Source organism: Crocuta crocuta, unplaced genomic scaffold (assembly GCF_008692635.1).
Source record: "Crocuta crocuta isolate KB4526 unplaced genomic scaffold, BGI_CrCroc_1.0 scaffold54, whole genome shotgun sequence".
In the NCBI taxonomy this organism is placed as follows: Eukaryota; Metazoa; Chordata; class Mammalia; order Carnivora; family Hyaenidae; genus Crocuta; species Crocuta crocuta.
Window position 1 is genome coordinate 4,518,409 of NW_027530356.1, and position 24,948 is coordinate 4,543,356.

Genomic DNA, 24,948 nt, shown 5'->3' on the forward strand with positions numbered 1-24,948 from the left:
CTTCCTCAAAGAGCAATACGTGAGTAATAACAGCAGAACTAAAAATAACAATCAAAGATTACATAGCATTTGCTATGTTCCAGGTACTTTACCTACATTACATAAATCAGACACTTAAATCTTTTACTTCTTACAACATGAATTGAAGCATAGATGAGAGATCTCAATCTTTTAATTGTTACAATATAAATTAAAATATAAATGAGAGATTTAATTCTTACAGCCGCATAAGGAAGGTACCATTTTATTCTCAATGTATAGACTTAAAAAACACAAAACAGAACCCTGAGGCATGAAGAAGCAAACTAGTCTAGTCACAAAGGGGGCATCGCTGCCTTTGCTTTTAACCTTCCCCTTCTATTTTTAAGATTAAAGTAAAATTAACACAGTAAAGGATTTTCCCCTTTCAGTGTATAATTCGCTGAATTTTGATAAATTCATTCTGTCATGTAACCACCACCATAATCAATATATACAACAGTTTGACTATTCCCGAAACTTTCCATTTCCCCTTTGTGCTCCACCTGTCCCCACTACCCCAGCTCCTGTATGTGTTACTTTGTAAAAACTGCCAGTTGTTTTCCAGAGGGGCTGTGTCATTTCACCTTCCCACTAGCAACCTAAGAGTCCCAGCCTTCTGCATTCTTGCCGGCTCCTGACAGCTTTTTAAAACTGTAGCCATTAAATAGGTGTGTCATTTACCTCATTGTAGTTTTACTTAGCATTTTCCGAATGACTAATGATACTGAGCATCATTCTGTGAGTTTATTTGCCTTCTGTATATCTTTTTTTGGTGAAGTGTCTATTCATATCTTTTGTGCATTTTTTTATTGGGTTCTTTCTTATTGTTACTGAGTTCTGAGAATTCCTTATGCATGCTGGATATGAGCCCTTTATCAGATAAGTAATTCACAAATATTTTCTCCAAGTATGTGACTTGTCTGTTCATTTTCTTATCAGTGCATTTTGAAAAGCAGTTCTGATTTTTACGAGTTCTAGTTTATCAATTGTTTTTCTTTTATCTCTCATGCTTTGGATGTCAAATCTAAGAAGGCTTTGCCTCATGCAAGGTCACCAATATTTTCTCCTATGTTTTTCTTCTAGACATTTTTTACTTTTAGGTTCACATTTAAGTCTGTGATCCATTTTAAGTTATTTTTCTGTATATGGTCAAGGTTAAATTTTTTTTTTTTTTTGGCATATGGATATCCAATGTTTCAGTCCTTAAAAGGCTGGATATAGACTTAACATATGACCCAGCAATCCTATTTCTAGATATTTGCCTAAGAGAATTAAAAACATATGTCCACACAAAAATCTGTATGGAGATGTTTACAGTGGCTTCATTCGTATTTGCCCAATATTGGAAACATCTTAAATATCCATCAACTGGTGAATGGATAAACAAGCTTTGGCCCATCCATAAAATAGCATACTTCTTAGTAATACAAAGGAATGGACTCTTGCTACATACAGTAACATGGATGGATCTGAAAGGCATTATGCAAAATGAAATTAACTACACTCAAAAGGCTGCATGTTGTATGATTCCAAACATATGACATATATGACAATATTCTGGAAATAGCAAGATGGTAAGGACAGAAAACAGATCAGGTTTTGCCCAAGGTTGGCAGTGAGGGAGGAGACTGACCACAAAGGGGGCAGAGGGGTAATTTGGAGGGTAGTGGAAGGCTGTATATCCTGAATGCATTTGTATTTACGCGCCTTTATGTATTAGTCAAAATTCATCGGCCTGTACATCTAAAAAGGGTGAATTTTACTGTACACAATTATACCTCAGTAAACCTGCCTAAAACTAAAAAAGAGCAGGAGAGCAAGTTCTGGAATGAGTAGGCTCTTCCAGACGTGAGCAAGGGCTCGGCGCAGGTGACAGCTTGGCACAGAGGAGCGAGCTCAGGAGAAGGGAAGAAAAGGCGCACAGGGCCAAGAGCCAAGCACCAGGTTCTAGTCCACTGTGTGACCTTGAGCAGGTCAAAGGGTCCCTGTTTCTCTCTGTAAAATGAAGGTGTTCCGTGGGGCAGCCTGGGAAGGGACCAGGCATTTGACATTAGAGGAGGTTCACACTTCAGCTTCTTTTCTAAGTCTCTGAACTCCCTACATCTTGATTTCTTTATCTGAACAGTAAGACTAATTCTACCTTTCTTTCAAAATTGTGAGGACTCCGTGACCCCAGTGTATGGAGTACCTAGCACATGGAGGAGGTCAGGAGAAGCTCTCTGGGGGGTGCCCCTAGGCCGGCTGGACCACTGTTCATAGCCATCCTTTCTCCCCAGCTCAGAGACAATGTTGATGATTTCTCCTCTCTCTCTGCCACATCAGTTTCCTCCTCTCTTTGGATCAGCCCCATCAGCACACAAAAAACATGCTGTCGTTTTCTCATCATAAAAAAAAAATCTCACTTAGGGTCCTGGGGGGGCTCACACACCAGTTGGTGGCGTCTGACTTCAGCTCAGGTTTTGATATGCAGTTTGTGAGTTTGAGCCTCGAATCTGGCTGGCTGCTGTCAGTGTGGAGCCTCTTCGGATCCTCTGTCCCTCTCTCTCTGCCCCTCCCCCGCTCATCTCTCTCTCTCAAAAAAAAAAAAAAAAAAAACATTCACTTAAGCCCTCCAGCTATTACTGCCTTTTTAAAATTTGCCTTACAGCAACACTTCTCTGGGAGTCGCCTATATTCTCAGCATCTCCTTCCTCTTTCTCCACTTTCTCTCTTGAACCCACTGCCCGGATACAGCATTTCCTATGGCACCAGGGAGTTTCAAGCTGCCAAACTCATAGTTTATCTTTGNCTTTCTCATTGCCATGTAGTATTCCATTGTATAAATATACCACATCTTCTTGATGCATTCATCAGTTGATGGACACTTAGGTTCTTTCCATGTTTTGGCTATTGTTGAGAGTGCTGCTGTGAACATTGGGATACATGTGCCCCTATGCATCAGCACTCCTGGATCCCTTGGGTAAAGTCCTAGCAGTACTACTGCTGGATCATAGGGGAGGTCTGTTGTTAATTTTTTGAGGAACCTCCATACTGTTTACTAGGGGAGTTGCACCAGCTTACATTCCCACTAACAGTGTAGAAGGGTGCCATTTCTCCACATCCTCACCAGCATCTAGAATCTCCTGATTTGTTCATTTTAGCCACTCTGACTGGCATGAGGTGGTATCTGAGTGTGGTTTTGATTTGTATTTCCCTAATGATGAGGGACACTGAGCATCATTTCATGTGTCTGTTGCCCATCTGGATGTCCTCTTTGGAGAAGTGTCTGTTCATGTCTTTTGCCTCCAGGCCTATTTCAAGAAATTAGAAAAAGAGCAAGTACAAAATCTAACAGCACACCCAAACCCAGTAGGAGAAGAGATATAATAAAAATTAGGGCAGAAATAAACAATATAGAAACCAAAAGAAAAAAACAGTTGAACTGATCAATGAAACCAAGAGTTGGTTTTTTGAAAAAATAAACAAAATTGACAAACCTCTCTCCAGGCTTCTCAAAAAGAAAAGAGAAAGCACTCAAATAGACAAAATCATGAATGAAAAAGGACTTATTACAACCAACCCCTCAGAAATACAAGCAATTATCAGGGAATACTATGATGAATTATATGGCAACAAACTAGACAACTTAGAAGAAATGGACAAATTCCTAAACACAGACTCACTACCAAAATTCACATAGGAAGAGATAGAAAATCTGAACTGATCCATAACTAGTGAGGAAATCGAATCAGTGATCAAAAATCTCCCAGCAAATAAGAGCCCTGGACCTGATGGCTTCCCTGGGGAATTCTACCAGACATTTAAAACAGAACTAATACCCATTCTTCTCAAGCTATTCCAAAAAATAGAAATCAAAGGAAAACTCCCGGACTCATTTTACAAAGTCAGCATCACTCTGATTCCCAAGCCAGACAGAGATCCAGCAAAAAAAGAGAACTACAGGCCAATATCCTTGATGAATACAGATGCAAAAATCCTCAACAAGGTATTTGCAAATCAAATTCAACAGCACATAAAAAGAATTATCCACCATGATCAAGTGGGATTCCTTCCTGGGCTACAGGGCTGGTTCAATATTCGATACATCAGTGTGATACATAAATCAATGTGATACATTACAATAACAAAAGAAAAGATAAAAACCTTATGATCCTGTTGATAGATGCAGAAAAAGCATTTGACAAAATACAGCACCGCTTCTTAATAAAGACCCTCGAGAAAGTTGGGATAGAAGGAACTTACTTAAACATCATAAAAGCCATCTATGAGAAGCCCTCAGCTAACATCATCCTCAAAGGGGAAAAACTGAGAGCTCTCCCTGAGATCAGGAACATGACAGGGATGTCCACTCTCACCACTGTTGTTTAACAGAGTGCTGGAAGTGCTAGCATCAGCCATCAGACAACAAAAGGAAATCAAAGGCATCAGAATTGGTAAAGAAGTCAAACTTTCACTGACGACATGATATTCTACATAGAAAACCCAACAGATTCCACCAGAAGCCTACTAGAGCTGATCCAGGAATTCAACAAAGTTGCAGGGTACAAAATCAATGTACAGAAATCGGTTGCATTTTTATACACCAATAATGAAGCAACAGAAAGAGAAATCAAGAAACTGATCCCATTCACATTTGCAGACACACAAAAAAAACATAAAATACCTAGGAATAAACCTAACCAAAGATATAGGAGATCTGTATGATGAAAACTATAGAAAACTTATGAAGGAAATTGAAGAAGACACAAAAGAATGGAAAAACATTCCATGCTCATGAGTCGGAAGAATAAATATTGTTAAAATGTCACTACTACCCAGAGCAATCTACACCTTCAGTGCAATCTTTGTCCCCATCTTACTTGGTCTGCATCGGGCACAGTGGCTTCCTCCCTCCTCCTGGAAGAGCCTTCTTCCCCCGGCTTCCAGACACTATGCTCTCCCGGTTTCGCTCCCTCACTGGCTGCCATCTTGATCTGCTATGTTGGTTCATCCTTATCCCTGGAGTCGTCCAGAGGAGGACTCCATTCTTGTACCTCTTCTCTTCTCCCTTTTCCCTCACTTCCTTGGTGTTCCGTCCAGTAGTGTCGCTTTTATTGGACACACTCTCAAACAGATATTTCCAGCCCAGACTTCCCCCTGAATCCCACACTTGTAAGTCCCCAGCTTCCTATTCAATATCTTAACTGGGATATTAAATAGGAGTCTCATGGGTTCCCAAAGTGCACCCATAGTCTTCCTGTCCTCACACTTGCTTCCTTCAGCCTTCTTCACCTCAGTGGCTGGCATCTCCATTCTTCCTTGACATTATCCTTGATTCTTCTCTTACTCTCTTGTGTCACGTTTAATCCACCTGTTGGCACTACCTTGAGAATCTAACCACTTGTCTCCATTCCCACTGCTCTGCCGGGTCTAAGCCAGCGTCCTCTCTCACGTGGATGGCTGCAAGGGCTTCCTAACTGTTCTCTCTGCTTCCACCCCTCCTCCTTATCCTCCACTCTCAACCCAGGGGCCAGAGGGATCTTTAAAAATGAATTGGTTTAGGGGCATCTGGGTGGCTCAGTAGGTTAAACATCTAACTCTTAATCTCAGTTCATGTAGTGATGTCAGGTCATGACTTCAAGCCCTGCATTGAACTCAATGCTGAGCATGGAGCCTACTTTTAAAAAATGAACTTGTTCTGGGGCACCTGGGTGGCTCAGTCAATTAGGCGTTCGACTTCCACTCAGGTCATAATCTTATGGTCGGTGGGTTGGAGCCCTGTTTTGGGCTCTGTGCTGACAGCTCAGAGCCTGGAGCATGATATAGATTCCGTGTCTCCTCTCTGCCCCTCCTCCACTCATTCTCTCTCCATTCTCTCTCTCTCTCTCTCTCTCTCTGTTTCTCTCTCTTTCTCTTTCTCTCTCACTTTCTTAAAAATAGAAATTAAAAGAGTTCTTTTTAAATGAATTGGTTCATATCAGTCCCCTGCTTAAACAATTCCAATGGATTCTGCTCTCAGAGCATAAGCCAAGTCATTACAATAGCCTACTAGGACCTGTGTGGTTGGACTTCTTGCCAGGCCTCTGACTTCATCTGCTACCCATTCCCGTGTCGAGCCACTGGCCTTGCTACTGTACTTCAAACATACCAGGAGCACTTCTAACCCCAGGGCCTTTGCACATACTGTTCCTGCTGCCTGGATAGTCCCCTAGATAGTCTCATGGCTTGCTCCCTCACCTCCACGTCTTTATTTAGATGCTTTGTCAGGAGGACCTTCTTTAACCACCATATTTAAAGTTGTCATCCCCTGCCCAGTCACCTCCCCTTCCAACTCCCCCTGTTGCCTTACTTTTACTTTTCTCCTTAGCAATGATCCCACCTGACCAAGTTTATATTTTTACTTATTTGTTTCTCTCCTGACATGAGGGCAGGTGCATCGGTCTATTTTATTCATTGCTGTATTCCTAGCACCTAAGAATGCCTGGCACAGTGTAGATCAGTATTTCTCAACTTTTTTTTTTTCTTATTGCACTTCAGCCCAGGAGTCTTTTCAGACATTTTTCCTAATCACCTTTTCCCAATGGAATTGTAAAGCACAGATATATTGTGTGTTGATTTCAGTATCGTATTGATATCTGTGCTTTATACACATACACACTTTATATTTATTATTTTCATATGCGCTTTTTAAAGAGTAAGAATATTTTCTTGCTCCCAAGACCCAATCTTCACCCCTTGACAGGGAATATGGCAGCCATTAGGAATGCATGGTGTAGCTGCTAGACACATTTATGTTGGATGGATACCTTTTGCTTCGAGTAGGAAGCAGGGATGGAGTTTGATGTGGTTAGCGGGTCTGGGGTTTCTTGGCAGAAGTCAGTGGTTTAGATTGAAGGGAATTACTGCCACAAAGGCAAAAAATGGGAAGGAAAAAGAGGAGCGGACAGTCCATTGGTGACCGTAGGGCTAGAGAAGAAGAGGGGGTTGGCAGGTTCTAGAGTGAAGGGAGTTTCTGGTTAAGAACTCGAACTTGTCCATAGTGTTAAGCAGTCACTGTTGACCTTGATGTAACCTACTGGTGGCAATAGAAGCTGGATTGAGAGAGTTTTGGGAGAGGATCTGGGGCAATGGAGATAAAATAGAATAATCACCAGAAGGGTGATAGGAACCTTTTTTTTTTTTTTTTTTAAGAAGTTGAAAGACCTGGTTGGTAACTGGAATGGAATTTCAAATCTCTTTAGTAAAAGAAAAATGTTAACCCAACATATTGGGGGTTGTCAACCTGTTACGTGGAAGCTGATGGCTGCTTAATAGCAAGGTTTAAAGTTTGAGATTTGTCTCAATCCTGAATATGATAAAGCTCTTTCTCATTAGCAGGGCGGGAGGATTAGGAAAAGATGGACTTGCTCCTTATCGTGTTTCTGTTCAAATGTCCATCTGTTTATAGAGGAATTTTTAAAAATAAGCAAACAACATTATAACAATGAAATGGAGCTCAAGTTAAAAATCTCACCCACAATCCTACCAATAGCAAAGCAAGATTTCCTTTATTTTTAGTTGTTTCAAATCTGTCCATCTTAATACTTATTTCCTATGTTATTATACTCCTAATGAAGTTTTGAGGTTCTCTTCTGTAGTTCTTATTCAGAACATAAGCATTTTCCATGTCATACATGTTGTCTTCACAACTCGCATACAGATAACATGATGGATTTTCCGTCAAACTGATGGACTGCTGTCTGTTAGGTTATCTTCCATGGTTGTGGTATTCTAGCTATTGCTGTAATGAATATCTTCAAGCACATTCTTTCTTCTTTCTTAGCATGGGGGTGGAAGATGAGCAGGACTAAGTCTTTTGGATGAACTTCCAGGAAAGGAATTACTTGGATCAGAGTGCTTTCTAAAAGAATGCTGTATATGTACAGATCCAAGGTAACCTAAAGATGGTGAGTTATGTTTTGTAACATACATATTAAACTACTGATTCAATGCTCAATTTCTCTTCCCTGCAGTCTGAAAGCAGAAATTTCTGACAAGATTATCTAATCAGAAACAGAGAACTAGAGGGGGCGCCTGGGTGGCTTAGTCGGTTAAGCGTCCGACTTTCGCTTAGGTCATGATCTCACGGTTTGTGGGTTCGAGCCCCGCGTCGGGCTCTGTGCTGACTGCCAGCTCAGAGCCTGGAGACTGTTTCAGAGTCTGTGACTCCCTCTCTCTCTGACCCTCCCCTGCTCACGCTGTCTCTCTCTCTCTCCTAGAAATAAATAAAACATTAAAAAAAGAAAGAAAGAAACAGAGAACTAGAAGAAACTAGTCATTGAGGTTACTCCCCTAATAGCAGAATGGAAAGCACCTGTCGTGGCATGGGGGGAGAGGAAGGGAATCCACCTGCTTAGCTACGGTGTACAGAGAAAGGCTGCCATACCCTCATTAGTGCAGTCTGCTATCACAAAACAGAGCTGAGTTAGTCATAAATAAAGGACTTGCTGTGAAAATACAGCCATAGGGGAGCTCTCTGTGGGAAATTGTCTCTCCCCCAATCATTTGGTGGGGGGTTCTATTCTTTGAGCTATGTCCCTGGACTCTGTACCCCCATTCCAACTTGGGCCTCTGATCTGTAGTCTCCCACCCTCGGCCGGCCATTCTGCAAAGTCTTTTCCAGTCTTTCCCTCTTCTGGCCCTTGTCATTTCATCCCTTCCCCCACTCTTGAGCACCTATCACCCCCACTTCCATTTCTGTCGGTTTGTGTGCCTGCCTTACAGAAGGCTTGAAAACATCCAATGAACTGAACTCTTCCATTCCAAAGAGAACACAAGGGCTATCAGGGCAATTCCCCCACCTGTCCGTTCCCTGTTGCCATGTTTTCTTTGGTTTGGGCCCAACCTTCCCTCCAGTTTGAGTGACATTTTCTTCCTCTTGTCCAAGACCTGGCCTTCTCCCTGTGCTGTCAGACTCAGACTCATCCTTTTCTACCTCACAGGGTCCTTTCCCAATCCATTACCTACCTCTCCTGTCTGTCTTCCGCACTTTCCTCCCTACTGCTTTATCCCTGCAGTAGAGAATCATACTCAAGCCCCTCCCATGTCCATTGTGAACATACACATGGACTCACCCATACACACTTGTGCACACACAGGCACGCACGCAGGTACGCCTGGACATATGGCTGCTCTAGGAGGCTCACCACAGCCTTTCTCTGAGTCCTTGCCTCCCATTCCCTCCTCAGCTCCTACAAGCACCTCTCTTCCCCACCACCCTATCAGGACTGCTTTAGAAAGGTCTCCCATGGGGGCGCCTGAGGGGCTCAGTCAGTTAAGCATCCGACTTCGGCTCAGGTCATGATATCACGGTTCATTGGTTCAAGCCCCACGTTGGGCTCTGTGCTGACAACTCAGAGCCTAGAGCCTGCTTCGCATTCTGTGTCTCCCTCTCTCTCTGCCCTTCCCTGCCTTAAGCACTGTCTCTCTCCATCTCAAAAATAAATAAAACATTAAAAAAAAAAAAAAGGTCTCCCGTGACCTCAGCTGGATTCCTCTCCAGCTCACTGCCCCTCCGCTCTCAGCCTGCTTCACCAATCCCTCCTTTCTACCCATAATTATTCATATTTTCTAAAACCCACTCATATTTACCTTCTCGTTTGAGTCCCCTCCCTGGGAAATCTTTTCTTCCATTGTAGCCCCCACTACCACCTCTAATCGGCTGACTCCCTCTTCCCTACCTCTACTCCAGACCTACTCCCATCACCTCCACATCTGTGCAACTGAATGACATCACTTGTTGCTGGCCTATAAGTGGACCTCATTAAACATGACCAGAAATAATTTCCTCTTCCCTCTAAACTTTCTACTTCTGTATGTCTTATACAGAAGAAATCTGGGGTTCGTTTCATGTTGCTAAGATCTATTGAGTTTTGCTTCCAATTATTTTGGAAATATTTCCCCTCAGTTGCAGCCCTCTGATAATGCTTTGGCTTGGGCCACCATTAGTGGATGAAGAAGCCTGTTGACTGGCCCCTTGACCTCTCTTTTGGTTTTCTTCCAATCCATCTTCTATCTTGTCACATACTTGCTTAACACCTTTAAGTGGCTTCCCATTGCCTTCAAGATCAAATTACCTGCCTTGGTACAGCAAAGTCTCCTAGATTCTAGTCACTGCCTTCCTTTCCAGTCTTATCTTTCTTTTCCTTTCTCTCACCTCCTCAGTACTCTGACCACAGTAGGCTCTTCATACCTTGGCTCGTGCTATTCCTTTGCTCAGAACGGCTTCTTCCATGCCATCTAGTGAAATCTAACTCTAACTCTTAAGAACTTTCTTCCAGTTTCCCTGTGCTTTGCCCTGACAAAGAATAAGTCTCCTTCTTGGGGCTTTGTGGATAAAAACAATGATTGTGATAGTAATTAGTGCTCTTCAGCCATCTACAGTTCTGGTTCTTCCCGACTCCGGGCTTGTGATAGGATTGCACATCCTGGCCCCTTTGTAGTTACACGCAGCTACGTAACAACCTTTGCCAATAAAGTCTAAGTGGAAGCGGCATGTGTCCGTTCCGGGTCAGAGGGTTTACTTGCCAGTGTGAGAGTCTCTACAATTCTTTCCATCTGTTATAACAACTGGTGACATTCCAGGTGGTGGCTGCATCCTGGAATGGACCTACAGCAGATCTCTGACAAATATGTTCTCTGAGCAAGAGATCAATCCTTGCTGATTTACCTGTGATGTTTGAACTTACTTGCCGTTGAAATGTAACACAGTCCATCTTGACTAATGTACCAGTGCAGCTTTTACAAATTTGTCAATTATTTAAAAACACTCTCGCTGGGTTCTTCATTGTTTGTGAACAAATACCTTCTCTTATTTCTTCGTATCTGCAGAGTCTAGAAGAATGCTTAGGCATGTTATAGGCCCCAGTGATTTTTTTTTTTTCCCTTGGCATGGAGGTGAGAGCACATAGACTCTAACTTACAAAGAATTTGTGTCTTACATGTAAAGTCATGCTGTTTTCAATAGATCATTGGAGGGTAATAAGAATAAGATTAAAAAAAATTGTTTTTACAAACTGCTAAGTATGTCCCTTATTACTTGCCATTAATTCATGTTTTATTTGCTGTCTCTAAATGCATGGCTTTCATTTCAGTTGCCCTGAAATTTATTTCTATCTGCTGGTTTCCTCTGTTACATTTTATCTTGAAACTTTGTTCTCCTTTGTTTCTATTACTGATTTCAGTCTAACAGTCATATCTTTTATCCTGCCTGTCTTGAACAGGAATTTAGTAAGTCTCTTTTTAAAAAATTTTCTTAACGTTTATTTATTTTTCAGACAGAGAGAGACAGAGCACGAGCTGGGGAGGGGCAGAGAGAGAGAGGGAGACACAGAATCCGAAACAGGCTCCAGGCTCTGAGCTGTCAGCACAGAGCCCAACGTGGGGCTCGAACCCACAGACCACAAGATCATGACCTGAGCCAAAGTCGGCCGCTTAACCGACTGAGCCAAGTCTCATATAAACTGATATTTAGGCATTACCAAGAGGATTAGCTAGTTAGAGTATCATTCAACACCAAAGCAAGAAGGACAGAGGAGCTGTTGGGAAGAGCGACAAATAGCCAGGCATTAACTGAAAGGCAACAGAGCAGGTTACAAAAAGCATAGCTTTTGGAGTTAGGAAAGTTTGGGACTAATCTCATTTGGGCATTCACTGCTCATGTGGGCCTCTGGATACTTCAGCTCCCTTCTATGCAAATATAAATAGACAGAAATAAGCCAAAGAACTTTTGAGACACGTGAGATCACTTACATGGATGCTCTATGTAGATTTTAAGTAATTGATTAAATATTTCTTTAACATGATGAAAATGGTAGGGCAGTCGTATTTCCATGAAGAGGGGTGGGCGATATAAGAACCCAATATCTTGACAGTGTCTGCATTTTCAAGTCTCATGATCAGTCATTGCAGGCAGGTAGAAGTTTTGGGCTCACAGGTGATTAGAGCATTTATCTGTATATTGATGAAAATGANAGCAAACTTTCTTTCTTGTAGCCCACATTTTTACTTTTTCTCCCCCTCCCTGACCAGGTGGGTGACTATTCCTGTAAATGAGCCAGAAACTTTGGATTTATAGCTAATTACTTATTTGGTACCTGTCACACACTTTCCTCAGCATCTGATATATTGTTCTCATTCTCATTTCTATTTCCCGAGTGCAGTTTCTCACACATTCTCTGTAATGACTTATCTAAAATGACTTTTGGGATGATGGCACACCTCTAAGGAGGTGACAGTCTCCTGATGGCCCTTTGGAAGGAGCAGAACTCTTCCACAGGAGACTGGCAGGTGGAGGTCAGAATGATAGTTTTGTTTCTTGATACAGTGCTGGAGAATGTGGCTTAGATCTGCCAAGTTCTGTTGAATTAGGCAGCCTCACCCACCTCGTCACAGGTGGAGCTGGACAGCTGAGAGCCCCTCAGTCCAGGGCAGAGCTGGCTCCCTCATCCTGACCAGGTGGAGAACAGGCTCCTGTAACTGGTGGGCAGACTTGGAAAGAAGGGAAGCTCTGGGGCTGAGAGACAAGTATGCTCTTTCTTACTCAAACTCATCAATCACATCTCTCATTTCCTCTGAGGCCAGGAGGGTGTAGGGCAACTGGTAGACCCTTCATAGAAACAAACAGCTAGGGGCGCCTGGGTGGCTTAGTCGGTTGGGCGTCCGACTTTCGCTCAGGTCATGATCTCGCGGTTCGTGGGTTCGAGCCCCGCGTCGGGCTCTGTGCTGACTGCCAGCTCAGAGCCTGGAGCCTGTTTCAGTCTGTGACTCCCTCTTTCTGGCCCTCCCCTGCTCGTGCTGTCTCTCTCTCTCTCTCTCCTAGAAATAAATAAAACATTAAAAAAGAAAGAAAGAAACAGCTAAAGGAATAGAGGCTAAGGATCCTGATGCCTCCCACCTGTGCAGAAGCAATGCCAAACACTGCTGCCCCTTCCCACCCTCCTTCTGGTGGTCTTGTCCTTCCCTAGTTTGGAGGCCTTCTGACGCCTTGCCCACTTCCACCTGTCTTGGCCACGGTCCACTCAGTAGTTCTCAGCCATCCCATTCTCAGGCCCCACCTCCAGAGATCCTGTTCCACCTGGCCTGGGATGAAGCCTTGGCATCAGTAGTTTAGAAAGACTGTCCAGGTGATTCTAAGGTGCAACCAGGGTTATGGATCACTGACCTGGTGGCTTCGGTTTCATCAACCCTTTTCGCCTTCATCTGGCCACGTGCAAAATGCAGGTGACACCATCTGCGAAGCTCTCAGAATGAAGGCAGCCTCTGATAATGATGTCAGCAGTGGCGCAGCAACCTCTTCCTAGATAAAAGCCACATGGCAGCTTCAGAGGTCCCGCCTGCCTTCTCAACCTGTCCTCCTCCACATAAATGTGTGTAAAAAGAAGTTGTGTTTGGCCCCTTGGTGCTCAGCTATTCATTTTCTTGAAAGGCAATAAGAGAGAAGATTTCTTTCTTCTTACGGAAATACTCTTGATCTGACATTGCCCTCAGCCCATCTGCGGCCAGTCATTATGAAAATCCAGTAAAAGGCATTCCTCAACATAAGCTCAGTGCATTCACCTTCTTTAATGTCCCCCCTAAGTTCACACCCAGGTATTGAGCCAGGTTTCTTTCTGACGGCTGTGTGGTCAGGGAGAATGAAATCCATGACCCCAGCACTTAAGAGGAGAAGACCTCATGGTAAGAGAGAACTGTTTAAAATGGCATTTTTTTTCAGCACCTTGCCTGAATTCCTCTCAGCTGAAGTGTATCTACCTGACTCAATCCAATTCAGAGGCAGCCCCGTCAGTGAGTCTTAATCACCCACGGTGGCTGAGGGACGGCAGCTGCTCTGGCACATATGTGTCTCTGATAACGAACCCATTTGACTGCTCCTAATCCACAGGGTATGATTATGTGGGGGTAATAACTCCTGAGAATGGCTTTGCTACAGTTATAACATGCTGAGAGGGAGCGAAATACGAATCCTGCATAAATTAGTCTGCCAGGTACAGTTTGCTATTAGTCAGCTCTATCCTACCTGTAATAAAAGTGTATCATCTCCCAACCAGCCTCGGTGTTTACGTGTGTGACTAGGTAAAAGGATTATTTGTCATTGTTTAATTTAAATAAGTTTTGTTTTTAAAAAGTCTTTAATTTTATGAAATCTCTGATCTACTTCAGAGTTAAAAATGAGCTTTTATTTTTCACTTTTTAAAAATGAGATTTTAATTTATGCTCTAATTCGAACCCACTGGCTCTTAATAAAATACTGGGTTTTGAAGTTAATCAAATGCTAGGTACCTGCTTTTCTTTTTGTCTCTGCCTCTGTTTTGAAGCCAGTCAGGACACCTCAGAAAAGAGCCTGCCGCTTTGGTGAAATCATTGTCGTGGTCCAAGTAACTGACTCTGAAGATCATACCAGGAAGGGTTGCGTCAGCAGAGATCTTAAGTCAGCCAGCCATAGGTGCAATTAGATCGCTCTGCTTTCAACACAAATGATCAGCACTAATGTAATATAATTTCGTAACCCGAAGATTAGGCATAAGCATGTGACCTGCTCTACCTAGATTATTAAACAAGCCTGGCTTGACTGTTTTACCTTCCAACGGTCAGAGATCAGGGCTTAGACATTAGGGCCACCGGAATGTGAAATAAAGAGGGAGTGAACGAATCCAAGTCATCAGACCAAGGACCATCATCATATTGATGTACAGGAACCAGCTCTTGCAAAGTCCCAACATCATTGTTGAAATGGATGGTGACACTGAAGTTTGCTCTTATATTCTCTTCATTGCTTTGTGTTCTTTTTGCACATGGTAAGGAGACAGACGTGGCAGAAGAATGATCGTGATCTATCATGCATCTGAATTTCAGCCTCAGGTTGGCTACCTACTAGATCTGTGACCTCTCTGAGTTTACAGTTTCCGTTTTTGTTCAAGGGGAATAACATCATAACACCTCCCAGAGGGGTGGAGATAATATATGCAAAATGCCTGGCATCTATCAGGCACCCAGTAAATGGGCAGCTGAAATAAGTATTTTTGAGTTGTCTGAATGTCCTTGGGGAAGATACCCTCAGCCTTTAGAAGAGAAAGCACAGGAGCAAATTGTAAGAATGATTTGGGGTCCCCCTCCAACAGGTGAAGTTCACACACACCAGGGTTAAGTTCCAGAAGCCCCACCTGGGATCTATTGTGCAAACCTTTAGTCACAGACCTATCAGCCTCTGCTTCATGGCTCAGGATAGCCCAGGTGGTGGCTTTACTGGCTACCAGGGCGGAGAGTAATTTAAAGGAAAGGAAGGGTGTGTGTGTGTGTGTGTGTGTGTGTGTGTGTGTGTGTGTGTGCGCATTTGTATGCACACATGTGTGCAAAACTATAATCATCAAACGAGGCTAATTCTGTGAGGGATTTTTCCTGGTAAATTTTCTTTTGTATGCACTTTCCTGAAAAAAATGTCTTTCCCTGGCCTAGTCAAGGAGAGCAGAAGTTCCCTTCCTCAACAGTATCTTCCACATATTTCTCACCAAGTGGAGGATGGTTTCTGCTTCAGTGCCTCCTTTGGGTAAAGAACCCCCTGAGAATGTGAAGCATGCTGGTCATTCCTAATTTCTTGCCACAATCAGTTGATGAAACCAAATGCGGAGAGAGGAGTTTTTCAGGGAGGATGGCAGAGAAGTTTCTAGGAAAAATAGGGAAAGGGAAAAGTGGAGGAAGTAGGAATTCGGCCTCTCACTGTACTTTGACTTCCCTTTTGCTCTCTCAATAACACCATCTAATCTGGGTGTTTATGGCTGCCCCTGCCCTCTGCAACCCCAGCAACCCACCTCTTTAGAATTCCAAAACATTCCATTCTTTTTCTCCTTCATCAACCCGTAGTTTTCTACACAAAAAGTAAAGGGTTTAGACAGGGAAGAAGAGGGGCATTCACTTTGATAATAAAATTCATTTGGGTCCTGATAAATGGTAGGTATTTCATGATACTTTAAAAATCATGAGATTTGAGGACCAAAGGGTAAAGGCACACACAACTCACAGCTTCCAACAATGGTGGCTGAAATGTGTCAGTAGACGCTTCAAGTGACAGAAGAGAAGGGTCAAGGAATTTTAAAACTGGAAGGACCTTGTCAAGAACAGCCAGCCCCTCATTATATAGACCATAAAGCATTTGAACTAGGAGAGAGTTTAGAAATCACCTAGTTTCACTTCCCATTTTACAGATGCAAGAGCTAAAAGCCAATGAAATGTGATGTGCTCCAAACCCAGTCCCCAGTGAGTGACACAGACCTGTCTCAAACCCAGCTTGCTTAATCTCAGTAGTGGCTGTTTACCGAACATTTATTAAGCACCTCTTTGTGACATACACCGTATAGGTCCTGCTCGAGAGAGCTCCAGGATGAATAATACAGAGCTCCTGCCTTCTGAGGGCTGAGAATCTCCTTGCAGAGAAATACACAGTGTCAAATACTTATAATCCAAGATGATTTGAGTACAGTGAATATCAAGGTCTGGGAAGGACAAAGCAGGAAACCATTATTAAGCTGAGAGAAGTTGAAGATTTTCCCTTCACCCCCAGTGCTGCTTGACAATTACTTTTGTTGAGGGGCGCCTGGGTGGCTTAGTCGGTTAAGCGTCTGACTTTCGCTTAGGTCATGATCTCGCGGTTCGTGGGTTCGAGCCCCGAGTCGGGCTCTGTGCTGACTGCCAGCTCAGAGTCTGGAACCTGTTTCAGAGTCTGTGACTCCCTCTCTCTCTGACTCTGCTCTCCTCCCCTGCTCACGCTGTCTCTCTCTCTATCTCTCTCTATCTCTCCTAGAAATAAATAAAACATTAAAAAAAAAAAAACAATTACTTTTGTTGAATGGGAGGAAAACAAAAGTTCTATTTGCTGGACTGTTGTAATGAGTGAATGAGACTAGACAACAAGGTCTGGAGCTGTAAGGCAGGAGGGCCCACGTGAGCGAGGCGAGATGGTGCAAGTGGCTGTCTTCCCTCTTCCCTCCTACCAGGTAGGCTTCCCTGCTGAACCCCATTGGTTTCCCTCCCACCAGACCATCCATTAAGGAAGAGCGGACGGATAGGGATAGACAGTGTTACCAGAAGGAAGTACATCAAAGACCTTTGCAGCTCTGCCATGGGAGAGAGGTGGTATGTGCCGGATGGTGACCAGTGGAGCACCTGGGGCAGGTGGGAGTGTCACACCCGCAGGAGACCATGAAGGCACAGTGCCAACTCTCAGTAACGGTGGCAGAGACTCTGAGTCCCAACCATTCTACCCCAAGAGAGGTTTGAGAAGCCACCTGCGTGCCGACACAAGTAGTTTCAACATCCCCTCTGTAACCTGAGGGATGTATGACCTTGGTGATGTACCTCGCTTGGTAAAGAAACTCTGCTTTCTAAAAATATGAAGTAGGGGGGCGCCTGGGTGGCTCACTCGGTTAAGCGTCTGGCTCTTGATCTCAGCTCAAGTTATGATCTCAGGGTCCTAAGTTCAAGCGCCACATTGGGCTCTGTACTGGGTGTGAAACCCACAAAAAAAAAAAAAAGCATGAGATTTTTGGGGCATCTGGGTGGCGCAGTTGATTAAGCATCTGGCTCTTGATCTCAGCTCAGGTCATGATCTCACAGTTCATGAGTTCAAGCCCCACATTGAACTCTGCACTGATGGTGCAGAGGGCGCTTGGGATTCTGTCTCTAATTCTCTCTGCCCCTCCCCTACTTGTGTGGGCAGTCTCTGTCTCTGTCTCTTTCTCTCTGTCTCAAACAAATAATTTAAAAAATGAAATATGAAGTAAGCTAAATGTCTGTTAAGCTTTTTAACACATTTTCAATCATAAGGTCTCAATTAAAACGCTTTTAAAAGTATGACTAAAGTTGCAGTCTGTGATACATGATTGGTGAGATCTTATTTTTCACATTTCAAAAGAAAAATTCCATATGCTTTTACCAGCTCATTGAACTATCTTGGCAATAAATAGATCAGCATATCTAGGAATGATTGATACCATATGATTCTTGGGTATCATATTTTGATGATGTTCTACAGTGTTTCAAACCACCAAAACAGAACCCACCCACACATCCTAAGCTCAAAACTGGCAGTTTTTGTCTTGATGGCTACAGTAAGCATTTAAACATCATCATTAAAATTTTACAGGTGACATATCAGGAAAAATTAAGCCCACCAGTGGTGTTTACTTGAAAGGAAAACAGTCCTTCATTATAATGAATGAATTTGTGTGCTAGGTATGAATGCTAGTGACCTCAAGAAAATGAAGCGTTGACCCATAAGTGGATGAGAATCAGCCAGAGTAAACGAGGCAGAAGTTTTCCCAGCATAACTGTGCGTGCTTGCGGGGAAGATTCTAGTTATAATTAAAAGAGAGAGAGTGGTCAATAGGGAACATTTAATAGGAACAAACATGACAACATTGCCTAACTGTTTTTCTGGTCCATTCCTTATCCTCATGTGTCACTATATATCTGAATTTTAAAAGCAACACATGCATGGCCCATAAAAATAACACATAAACTTGTACTGCAGAACCAAGCAAAAATTCATTTAGAACATGGACGCTCTCAATGCCCGATTTACTCAGAGTAAATCTCTAGCTAAATTTGCACTGTCTGGTTGTGATGGCTATTAGCCACATTGAAATGGCTAGTGAGCATTTGAAGTGTGGCTAGTTTGGATTGAAGTGTGCTGTGAGTTTAAAATTGACACTGAATTTTAAAGATTTATCACAAGTAAAGTAAAATATCTCTTACATTGACTACATGTTAAAATCACTGTATTCTGCATTTCTTGGGTTAAAGAAAAATGTCCTTAAAATTCATTTCACTTGTTTCCTTTACTCCTTTTTTCTAGTATGGCTCTTAGAACATTTAAAATTACATATGTGGCCTGCATCTATGGTTTGCATTGTATTTCTGTTGACCAGTGCTGATATACATGAAAAGTTTGGTAAGTGAGGTAGTATTTAGCAATCCCACAGAACGGAAATGTAAGTTTGCATTAATGGATGCTACCACCACAACACGAAGAACCCTGTCTCAAAGTGACTGATACTTTGAGGAGTTGCCTTTTCCATTCCTCCTACACTGGAAAGTTCCTTAAATCAAAATGTTTGCTTAATAACTTTTCTAAGAGGCATATGAGAAAGGGGAAAGTTCTGGGAAATGATTTGTGCCCTAATCATAAGTTGGGCTCTGGAAGAAACAGGAAAGAATCATCTATCCTGAGCTCTTTGGGGACTCTACATTTTGCTCGAAGGATGCCATTATTGAGGAGACAGGATTAGGCCTCCCATTCTTTTATATTAACAGGTAACAGGACTACACTTTTCTCTCAGGAGGAATATCTGAGGGCTCTCTTCCTTCAAGGATGCGTTTTTAGAACGTCACTGATAGGGTGATGGCATTTTGATCGGGAAGATAGGGACCGTGAAGCTTTACTGCAGAAGAAGTGTCAGTTTAGTGCAGCATGTTCTAAAGGCGTATCAGTGAGAAAGTTTTTATCACTGAGAAGGCTGTTTGTTTAAATAAGCATTATGTGTGGCACCTGAGTGGCTCAGTCGGTTTATCGATGGGCTCTTAATATCAGCTCAGGTCATAATCTCATGGTTCATGAGACTGAGCCCTGCATGGGACTCAATGTTGAGTGTCGAGTCTGTTTGGGATTCTTTCTCTCTCTCGCTCTCTCCCGCTCTCTCCCTCTTTCTGTGCCCCTCCCCCGTGATTGCCCTCTCTCTCTCTCAAAATAAACATTTAAAAAAATAATGAGCATTATGCTTTTTAGGGAATCCAACATTCAGTTTTCCCAACTTTGTCTCCTGTTCCATTGAAAGAGATACTTCTATGCCTAGGAAGAAAAAGTGATACTATTAAGTATACTTTGCAGGGTCTCAGTGAAATTAATGAGGTTTTGGTTTTGCGGCACCTGGGTGGCTCAGTTGGTTAAGCGTCCAACTCTAGGTTATGATCTCATGGTTTGTGTGTTTAAGCCCCACCTCGGGCTCCATGCTGGCAGTGTGGAGCCTGCTTGGGATTCTCAATCTCTCTCTTTCTCTACCCCTCCCTAGCTCTCTCTCTCTTTTTCTCTCTCAAAGTAAATACATTTAAAAAAACTTAAAAAAAAAAAAGTAATGAGGCTTTAACATGTGTAGGGCATAGAGAGGTTATACAGAGAGGCTGTCACCACAGAACAAACAAATGTAAGATTTCTTAACCAGGCTGGAGGAAAATGTTCAAAGTATCATAGGGACAAATGAAATTTTGTGATAGATGAAGGTTTTGTTTCAACCCCACCGACTCTGAGTCCTCACAAAAGCAAAGGGAAGGCCACCTGATCAGCACAATGGCCTCACAGACACAGCTAGCAGAGGACATGGCCATAAAAACGATTCATTGAACCACTGAGGAATGTGTCTGTGTGAGGATTAAGTAAGACAAAGCACGCTTCATGCTTAATGTCTCGTAAGTGTTCATAAAACCTAAAAACCTATCGTTTTGAAACCTGTCCCATGGTATGAGTAGAGTTGATCTCTGTTTCATGGTACAAAATGCAAAGGCTCCGGAAAATTCACTGTATGTTCCCTGCTTTTGTCTAAATTCATTTGTGAGAAGCTTTCCTTGCGCTTTTTAGCTGTCAATGACTGATAGTTAAATAATTTCACTCATCTTTTTTCCTCTTTTATTTTTTAATACAGTTGCAAATCATGTGATCTTCTACTTTGTTCTTTTTCCCCCTAAGGAAAGCTAAGCAACTTTAACAGCCCCATTACCTTAATGAACTGAAGCCATTCAGAGGAAAGAGTTAGTATTCACTTCATCAAATCTAGTGGATGATAATTTTTTGAAAAGCTAAAGACTAATTCTTAGGGATTTTTGGGAGCCCTGTGACAATTCATATCACCTAATAACCTATGTGAGTGAAAGTTGGTGTCCAGTGACTGCTAAGAAGATAGAAGGAATGTTGCAGAAATATAAATAGGCCAGCACTGAAATTTAATTAGACACTGCATATGTTAATAATAAATTCAATTAATTTAGCTTTCTACCTATGCTAGAGAAAAAAAAATACCCAGGCAAAATAATAATTCATTTTAAATGCCTCAGTTGGTAACCTCCTTTCCTGAAGAGTGATTTATGCAGTAATTTACTGGCTGTTTCTTCATAAGATTGTTCCAAACCAGCCCTTTTGAAATAATAATAATTTCTGAATGTGTGTTGTGAGAGATATAACAAATGCCTTCTTATTAATTTTCATTTAATGAGTTGCCTATTCACATGGTAATTTTTTTAAAAAATTCTCTTCTTAAAATAAACAGGTTATAAATACTATGGGTAACACTTCCATTTCACAAAAATCAAACAGGAAAATCTGTCTCCTATTCTCTACATGATTTGAAGGTCAATCAGTTTCAAATCTTCTATACTAAATAGGCATCTATTTCCTTCCCAGTTAATATAGCAGATCCGTTTTAAATTTCTATAGCCAAGTAATTCAAATAGGTGAAAAAAAAAAAAAAAAAAAAAAGAACATTAGCAGCAGGAAAGGTCCTAGCAGGGATAAAACAGGGATAGATGGGTTACAGAGTCATTAGCAAGGTAGAAAAGAAGTTAGAATTGGTTAAGGAGCCTATGACACTGATCTTTTTGTTTCGTTTTAAGAATAAAATGAAGATCATCTCTTACAGCTTTCTATTTCTCCAAGTCACCCCCCCCTTTTAAAAGATAGCAAAATTTCTAGGATAAATATTAATGTTTAAGAAGAATTTAATTCCTTCCTTCTCAAAAAGCTTAATTCCATACCAACTCATTAACTATATAGTGTCATAATAAAAACAGAATGAAATAATTAATAAAAACAAAATAATAAAAACTAGGAAGAAAACATTGCTCGGACGATTCCTGGGTATTTCGAATGGCTCACGTCTGTTTCAAAAGGCCTCTAATAGGGCAAAGCTCTTAAAAATAATTCCTTCTTAAAGATAATTCCTTGTAACAGTTGGGAGAGTACACCTAAAGTATTAAATAATTCAAATGCAATTGTCACTTACTTGAGAACCGAAAGGGCCTCGCTCCCAGCCCGCACTGCCTCACGCCCTCTCCATGGAAAAGCCCGTACTGCATTTCTCCCATGAATTTGTTCAGCTCTTGCCCAGAGGCATTGACGAGCAGAGCCCCCGTTTTGCAGAGGAAGGTGGCTTTGATCCACAGCGGTGTCCCCAGGGCTGTCACAAGTCCAAGGGCGCACACGAAGCTTAACACCCCAGCCGTGCAAAAGATGACTTTCTTTTGTTGGCTTGGCATGATGAGAAATGGCTTTTGTGAGGGTGAGGTCTAAAGAGGAGACCTTTGTGACTGATGAGAAGTGACTGCCCCTTTGGCTGCATTTATTATAGAAGCTGAACGGACAGATCCTGGCCAAATGGGCACTGTCACCCTCCACGGCGGTTCTCGTCAGTAGGATGGCGGGATGGAGACTTCTTGATCACACTTACTTGACTTTTCTCTTTCCTGCTGCTGTTTTTCTCTAATTTGAAATCTTTGGACTATGAATCTGTAAAATAAAACTCTTTCATGCTGCCTTCGAGTATCTCCTCCTGTGTCACTTGGTAACAAAGGTCTAAGATAACAGATGGAGTCCTCTGTGTAACTTGATAAATGCCTCCCCTTTCCTCAGCCTTTTGTCTGATTGGATGAGTTGAAACTTTCAGAAACAAGCTTGGCTCCTATGGCAAAATTTCAGCAACCTGAGAAGTTCATTTTTTGATGTGTTTCTGTTTTTGTTTTTGGTGGGCAGTTGAAGAGTTTAGACAGAAGAATGTATATGTATTTATTAATAATTAATTGATTTTGAAAAATGTTAATGCAGCAGGATAAAATATTGAACTGAGTTGCTTTCTGTATCAGACTAACCATCAGGGCTTGTTCCCCAAACTCCTTTTCTTCCCGATCCATCATTTACATAGAAAACATCCCAATTTTTCCTGGCACACAGGTGCAAATATCTAGATTTCTAAAAGCTTTCTTTCAAAATGCTTGGTTGCTTCAGAACGCCAGCAAGGAAATGAGGTTCTGGGTCTGAGAAATATCAGAATCTATAAGGAAGAGAAGAGCATTGTCATGGAAAGAAGAGATTGTGCTCAGATAGCCTGCTCTAAGAATTCACCACAGGGTACCTGGGTAGCTCAGTCCATTAAGCGTCCAGCTCTTGATTTTGGCTCAGGTCAAGTTCTCATGGTTTGTGAGATCAAGCCCTGCATTGGGATCAGAACTGACAGCACGGAGTCTGCTTGGGATTCTCTCTCTCCCTGCCTCCCTCTCTCTCTCTACCCCTCCTCCCCTCTTAAACTTTAAAAAAAAAAAAAAAAGGAATTTACCACAGAAAAGCAAGGGTCCTAGAAGTCATCAGTTAGGGAGATGAGAGACAAAGTCATGAGCAAGATTATATAGCAAAATAAGTCAGGTTACATTGTTCAGATCTGAAAACTAAAGTTGAAAATTCAGTAACAACTTTTTACCTCAGCATTTCTACTGAGTTTTTCCTTCTGCAGATATAGAACGTGTGTGTCTGTGTGTGTGTATGTGTATGTGTGTGCGCATGTGTGTGTGTGTTTATTGAACATCTATTGTATGCCACATTATTGTGCTAGGCTCTGACCCACAAAGTTAACTTCTCGTGAGAACTTAGGGTATATGGTATATTGCTCAGTATTTTACCTGAATTATCTTATTTAGTCTTCACAATCACCATGTGAAGTGATGATGAAAATGATATCTCCATTTTATAGATAAGGAAACTGAGGCTTAAAGAGACCTAGCAACTTGTCCAAGAGAGTAGTGGAGCTGGGATTCAAATCCAGGTCTTTTCATTTTGAGGTTTGTGTGCTATCCTGAGCAAAGCCCTTGGCCTTGAAGCTCTTCCTCTTGGGTTGGGTTGGGCTGGGAACGATAAAGCCAGAGTAGCTCATCACTAATTGTACCTCTTGGGTGCTTGGAGAACACAGGTATCTGAAAACAGAATTTTCCCAGTTGGTCAAAAGCACACATTGATGCTAGTTTTGATTCTCTTGATCCACCTTTAAGCATGTCAGCTTGAAAGAGATTAATAAAGGAAGATGTATTTTCTGCCATTGTCAGCATAAATGAGTCTCTAGGTTATGCAGTACTTGTACTTGATGTACAATCTTGGACTTCCCGGCACAGCTACCCTCTCTTATAGCTTCCAGAGGCTATTGTGTTGTTGTTGTTGTTTTAATTTTTTAAATGTTAATTTATATTTGAGAGAGAGAGAGACAGAGCACGAGCAGGGGAGGGGTAGAGAGACACACACACAGAATCTGAAGCGGGTTCCAGCCTCTGAGCTGTCAGCACAGACCCCGACTCAGGGCTCCAACTCAGAAGCTTTGAGATCATGACCAGAGCTGAAGTCAGATGCTTAACGAGCTGAGCCACCCAGGCGCCCCCAGAGGCTGTCTTGTGAAAGACAGGCGACTCAGTATAGACCTGATCCCAAAATGCCAGTGGCCTTTCAGAGGAGGAAGGGGGCAACATAAACCATGACCACAGAAGAATAGGGCACACAGTAGATTCCAAAGAGGCACTCAAAGTTAAGTTTATAGTCTAAGTAAGTTTTTTCATTTCATGTAACTTGACACCCACAATAAACAACTCACTGCAGGTTATTTGCCCTCCCAATGAATTCTTCCCTAGATTTAGAATAATTGTCATCATTGTCCAGTAGTGAAACAACGGAGCAGCAGTGCCCCCAATAAGTGGTTATCTAGGGTTACACGTGCTACACCCATTCTAGAAACCTTAGTTTAAGATGTCTAAGAAGAGCTCTGCTAATTAAATCAACATATTCTGTAATTGGAAGAGACAGAACATTACCAAGCCTGGGAGCAGAAACTACCTACAACT

General features: G+C 42.2%; 1 protein-coding gene across 1 annotated transcript in view; it reads right to left on the minus strand.

Annotated features, from left to right (window-relative positions):
* The window catches only part of CLRN1 (clarin 1), a 46,120-nt gene extending 23,788 nt beyond the window's left edge, over positions 1-22,332 (minus strand). Inside the window, exon 1 of the mRNA XM_077765915.1 lies at positions 22,080-22,332. Within this exon, the coding sequence (XP_077622041.1) occupies positions 22,080-22,332 (253 nt within the window). The remainder of the gene's footprint in view (positions 1-22,079) is intronic.
* Positions 22,333-24,948: the final 2,616 nt, after the last annotated feature.